Source organism: Ostrinia furnacalis, unplaced genomic scaffold (genome assembly GCF_004193835.3).
Source record: "Ostrinia furnacalis isolate ACB-3 unplaced genomic scaffold, ASM419383v2 OfSCF6976, whole genome shotgun sequence".
NCBI classification, from domain to species: Eukaryota; Metazoa; Arthropoda; class Insecta; order Lepidoptera; family Crambidae; genus Ostrinia; species Ostrinia furnacalis.
The window spans coordinates 141,472-147,760 of record NW_021137215.1 but is presented as its reverse complement, the minus strand read 5'-3'; the positions used below and the strand labels follow the sequence as shown (position 1 = coordinate 147,760).

Genomic DNA, 6,289 nt, shown 5'->3' with positions numbered 1-6,289 from the left:
GGCAACAAGGCAAGAATGTAGAGTCAAAACAACTTTATCGTTGATTACAGGGTTGTAAAAAAAACAAGAGTTTAAGTACGAACTACCACATAGTTCCTTAAGTTTGGCTTTATATTTTTCTATAAAAATTCTGATGCAATCAATTGGAGAATAGAAGTCTCCATTTAGATCAGGCCATTTTATTATTCGTGACCTTTAAAATCAAAGAAATTCCGTCGCTGCTGTCACGGTGGCTGGTAAAATTAAACTGCAGACTATCGATTGGGAAGGAAATGTTATCTAGAATAGCATTAACCTAGAAATTCGACTAGAAGCTTCTATTCTTGTACATATTTTAGCGACAAATTCTCCTAGAATTCAACCGACTTCAGCGTTTATTTTGGTATTTGGAGAACTTAAGCTTATGTAATGGAAATAAGGTCAAAACGGTAACTTAGAATGACTTGATAGGTACTGAAATAGAGGTTCTAAAGTTATGTGGAATGGTTGATGTATGAAGCTTGTAACTAAGTTTTTGCTTCAGTGACTTAGAATAACGTCTTAGACGCTTTCAGCGTAGCGATAACGGGTGACGATAAGAGCGTTTCGTAGCAATAGGCGTTATCAGCGTGCGGCGAGCGCGGGCAGCGCGGCGGGTGCCCGCCAGTCGCCGGCGGCTGCCTGCCGGCTCCACGATGGTCTGCAGACCCCGACCCTGGTAGGATAGCCGGGAGACCAAGTCCAACCCTTCTAGTGTGCAGTGTGAGCTAGTGTTGGGGGTATTCCCCTTATTGTGTCTAACCAGTGAGTAGGTCAAGTGTGCCAAGTGAAATAGTTATGTGTCTATTTGTGATTACGGTGGTGTAGTGAGAATGTGATACAGTGACAAATCAAACAACAAAGTAGTAATAAATCTCTTTTTTAATTTGCTTCTTAGCATAACATAATGGCTTAACACTAGTATACTACTTAAGTAGTAAGATAGGACAGTCTTAAAGATGAGTAGAGCTATAACGATCTTGAGATCTGAATCACAGTCGGGGGTCGCGCGTTTAATGCGCGATGGATTGCACCGGCAGCACCACCGGCGGCGACGGCAGCAGGCGCAGCACGGGCGCGGGCGCGCGCTCCTTGGCGTGGCGCTTGACGTGCTTGGCCAGGTGGTCGGAGCGCATGAAGCGGCGCCGGCACACGCCGCACTCGAACTTCTTCTCGCCCGTGTGCGTGCGCTTGTGGCGCGACAGCTCGTCCGAGCGCGAGAAGCGCCGCTCGCAGCCCTCCCACGCGCACCTGAAGGGCCGCTCGCCGGTGTGCGTGCGCGCGTGCGCCTTGAGGTGGGAAGACTTGAAGTAATTCTTGCCGCATCCCGGGTACGAGCACTCGTATAGACGGCGTCTCGCGGCGGGCGCGGGGGCCACCAGCCACAGCGCGGTGGTGGGCAGCAGCGCACTGGGCACTATGACGGCGGGCGAAGGGCGCGGCGCCAGCGGCACCCAGCCCGGCGCCGCCGCCAGCGGAACCTGAGGCACGCGCTGCTCGTCCCGCGGCTGCGGCTTAGGCTGGCACTCCGCGTGAGGTGAGGGCACTCGCGCCTCCTCGGCTTGGGGTGAGGGCACGTCGCAGGTCAACGGCGGCGTCGGCGGGCTCGCGGGGGGCACGCGTTCCGGTGTTTTCGCTTGCGCCTGGCTGGCCATGTATTTAACTTGCGAGTAGGAGTGGCCGCGGTTCATTTTGAATTTGAGGGTTTTCAGGATGTTCATGTCGGGCGGCGGCGGCGGCAGCGGCTCGGGGCTGCAGGTGCCGTCCTTGTGCGCGCGCATGATGACGGAGGGCCGGCCGCAGGGCTCCGGCGGCGGCGTGCTGAGCAGCAGGCGCGCCAGCTCGCAGCGCTGCCGCTTGGCCACCTCCTCCTCGCCCTCGGAGTCCGACGCCTGAGGAGTCACCAGCCCGAGCGGCGGCGACTCCCGGGCGCGCTTCACTGCAGCCTTCTTCAGAGGTAACTCGACCTGTGGGACAAAGACAGATGCACGTAAGTGAACGGTCGCTGGCTGGTGAGCACGCGCGCGCTGCGTGATCGCGCGCCGCGCTCTTACCGGACTTTCGATTGCACAAACGGCACGGTAAAATCCGTTCCCGAATTTTCGTTGCACTAAAATTAATCAGAGGACTGCTAAAATTAACTAATATTTAATTTCCAAAAGTTTTTCCAAAGTTACGATTTTAAAAACAAACAAAAGTCGATGACACTCACTTTGTTTTCCATTAACGGAGGGGTCGATGGCGGCGAAAGAGGACCGCAAACTTCGAGAAGAGTAGACATTATGATTACAAAATTAACATTCAACTAAAAAACTTTCTTGTTTAATTCACAAAACTTGTTGTTGTGGGTTCGCGTCTCCGCGGGTTGGAGCCGTGCACTTCGGTCAGCGATCGGCAGCCGAATAAACCGCTTCGCGGGTCTTCGAGGCACGAAGCATGTGTGGGCGCGGGGCGCGGGCGGCGCGGCGGCCAATGGCGGCGGGCGGCGCGGCCGCGCGGGCCAATGGCGCGCGCCTGATCACGCAGCCAGCGCGTGCCGGCGCGTGGTGTTCACGTGCTCGGCGGCTGACGGCGAGGCCGGCGTGACGTCAGCGGCGCGCCCCCGGTGACGTCGCAGGGGCGCGGGCGCGCAAGGTCGCGCTCGCTCGCTGCACGCCGAGCAATCGATGACATTCGTCTGCAAGCGGCTTTACTATTTTGACAGTGTGTCGATGACCTTTGAGTGGACCAGTTGGGGACTGGTGGAAGAGTCACAACAAACTTGTCACTTGTCGTGGCAGCCTTGTCCTGATTAGATTGCACCTGATTATTTCGCGTCATGAAGTTATGTATGAGTGGTTTTCATGTTGTTTGTATAATGTTTGGAAAAAGTAGGGCCCTATTAACTTTTTTATAAAGAACTTAGAAGTGTAAGGTAACCTTCAACTAGTTACACAGCTTAAAAACAAATGCACTAGACTCAATGCATAAGGACTCTATATTTCACAATAATAAAAGACGTATTATAATCCCCTTTCGCTTTTTCATCAGACAGACAATCGATGCCGATCAATATTTACCAATAACTCTGAGTAAAATTATGGGTTTACGTACCAGGTTGATAGTGACGCAGATTAATTATAAAACAGAACAGGTCTTTCGTATTTTTCCTTTATCTAATTATTATTTTATTTCCACTCAAAGAGTTCGTAAACACGTTTTGCGTTCACATTTTCTCTGAGATAAACAAACACGTAGGATAAAGAATGCCGAAGAAACGTAGCAATGAACATAAAAGTTTCAAAAATAAGGAAAACCCCTGAAACTTTCCTTTGAAAAATAAGTGATTTCAATAAACATTATACTTGGTCACTACACTGAGCCACAGCTACAGAGCCACGTAAGGTTATGCAAAATGCACGTGAACGACAGCTCATCAAGCTTCACAGTGTGGTACCTTATCTACTTGTAATAGGGTGCATTTAGCGACAAACATGTGAATTCTGATGTGCACTTGCTATTTTGTAGGTTGCAAAATAAAAGACGGGCCTGTTAATGTATTCGCGAACTGACCTCAGTCGAGCGTTCACACCTTATTTAGTGTGCTTGTTTCGTCGCTCTCGACAGAATAATGTAGAGTCGGTAATACTCAAAAGTTCTCGTAAATTCTTTGCAAGTATTTAGCAGTATTTTTTCCTGGTCTTTGTGGAAGTCCTTGGGAGAGGTTTTTGCCCAGCAGTGGACGTCTTTTGACTGACCCGAACGAACGAATAGTAGAAGTAACTATTAATTTATATTTTTGTTGTTGAGCCTTGTTTATTATAATTGTTTGTTCTCGTTTATTCTTTACAGGTAGAGTAAAAGTATTTATTTATTTATATTTTGTTAGTTGAACACAGGACACTCATGTTTTTCTTACAAAGTTCCATTTCGAAATAAAGACGTTTCTGAATACTTATCATTAATGGCTCCGTGACTGTGAAGCGATACGTTATAAACACAAAAACAATTAAATCAATATTACGTTGTTAAACAGATTGCCTACCATACAAATATGATAAACGAATGGAAATAACCAAACCTTGAACGAGATTTTTCTAGCACTTCGTATAAAAGAATTAGGTAAGTTTTTCTTCAATGAATACTCGCTATTATACTGTAGACATTAGACCAGACAGTAAAAAAGCTTCATAGCAATAAGTCTGCCTAAATTGTGACGTTTCTTTTGTGTACTTATTTCTTTCTTTTGTTTTGGTGTCAAGAGCAGTTTAATCTTTCTATCTATCCTCAACTGCTTCAAAACAACATCATTAAATAATGATTGAAATGTGCAAACATAGTTGTAAGAGTCACTTTAGAGTCAACAACACACCTTTTGAGTGCATAATAACAGTCGCCCGTTGTGTGATGAAATGTATAATATGTAGAGTCAGTTCCTATGGCCTGTAAGACGTTAGACCAGACGTAAAGGCTGTCACAAAAAATCATCAACTAGCCTTAGAATAATGATTAAAATCGCAAACGTAGTTGTAAGAGTCACTTTTGAGTCCACATACCTCTCGAGCGTGTATAACTACAAGCTCAAAGTGTGAAGAAATGTATTGACATAATAATATGTAGAGTGAGTACTCATATTCTGTAGATTTTACATGATAAAGGAAATCATAAGAATATCCTCAAATACTAAAAAAAAAATCTTAAAATCAACCTATATAATGATTAAAATGTGCGAACATAGTTGTAAGAGTCACTTTCGTGTCCACACACCTCTCGAGCGTGCATACAGTCACCCGAAGTGTGTCGGTGTCGATGAGTAACGCAGCGCGGCGGGAAAGTGAGCACGAGACCGAGGCGTGATCGCCGCTGGTGCGAGGCATAGGCGGCAGCGGTGGGGTAAGCGGAAGCGTTTTTGGTAAGCAGAAACATTGTGAAGATGATTTCAATGAGGGATAAAATATTATTTGTACAAATTAATGATAATGTTTGAAGTTGTTTAAATAAATAACACTATTAATCAGTTTAATATTCTTTATGAATGACAATATTTTTTTATAAAATCAAAAAAAAAATACGAATTTTCAAGGATTTTAAAAGGAAAAGTCTAAAAGTCAAGTTAACTCTATAGTGAATCACTCTGGTATACAATAAATATTCCCCATCTTGACCTTCATTGGTTGGGTTTTTATTGGCGGTTGAGCTAGAACCTGGCTACATAGAAGTAGCAGCGATGAAAACGAGAGGTGCCTTAGGCTTAGTCTGGTACACGTTATTATTATGGTAAAATTAACTAAAACCTTAGTTAATCATGCCTTTGTTTCTATTTTCATTCTCTAACCACGCCCACTCCACCCGCTCACTTCCCCGCTTCCCCCTATCACTTGCGCCATACATGCGTCACGTACATTGAACCCGCGCGTCTGTGTGCGGTGTGTACTACGATGCGCCCGCGCCTCCGCGTGTGACGTAGTGGTTACTCATCGCCAATCGATCGTCAACATTGAAGTAGTCGTTTGTTTTAAGTTTCGCGTTTGTTTTTTAATAATATTATCCTTTTAATGAACCTGCCAGGTAAACATGTTCAGGTAGGTCAACTTGTATGTCAAATTATGAGTAAATGATTAATTATTTTGTTTTGTTTTGTAGTATTTTAAACTTTTCAGTCGGATTATTTTCCTTAATTTTAACACACAAGTGTTTGAATATTTTTCAATAGATTAACTTGACCTTCATAGGTTGTGTTTTTATTACCAGTAGAGTTCTTGATCCTACCCACAGGAGCTACAGAGATGGGAACGAGAGGCAGGAAAAATATATTTTTAGTAGGTACAATAATTTTATAATAGACTTTTTAGTCAAGTTCCAAATGAAACAGGTCAGGGATCAAACTCATGACCCTGTCTATTGTGGGAGGTTGCTTCTACTCGTAATATTTTACATTTGGCATTGTGTAATGCAGTACAAATGGTATGATAAATGCATCATTAAACTATCATTATAATGTCATTGGCATCTGATAGTGTTACACATATGAATAAATTGCGTAATTACGTGACCAGGTAGAGTTGCAAAATATCCGCATACCTGTTTACTTACAATACATACATATTGCAGGTAATGATAATTATTTATTATAATGACGAGACTAAAGTTCCCACCCCTGCAACTCCTGTGTAGCCAGGATCTACAGCTTGATCGCCAATAAAAACCCAACCAGTGAAGGTCGAGTTTGTCCCAGGAGAAAGTTAAACTGTCATTGGACCCGCAATAAAAGTAATCAGAAGAGTTCGAAGAA

At 44.7% G+C, this 6,289-nt stretch overlaps 1 protein-coding gene across 1 annotated transcript; it reads right to left on the bottom strand.

The window, feature by feature from the left end:
* Window positions 1-882: 882 nt before the first annotated feature.
* On the bottom strand, window positions 883-2,435 carry cbt (Kruppel like transcription factor cabut). Its single transcript, XM_028318675.1, has 2 exons — window positions 2,231-2,435; window positions 883-1,985 (listed from the first exon to the last, which is right to left on the bottom strand). Exons 1-2 carry the CDS (start codon window positions 2,297-2,299, stop codon window positions 1,032-1,034), a joined length of 1,023 nt encoding a protein of 340 aa, XP_028174476.1. The 5' UTR covers window positions 2,300-2,435; the 3' UTR covers window positions 883-1,031.
* Between the last annotated feature and the right edge of the window lie 3,854 nt (window positions 2,436-6,289).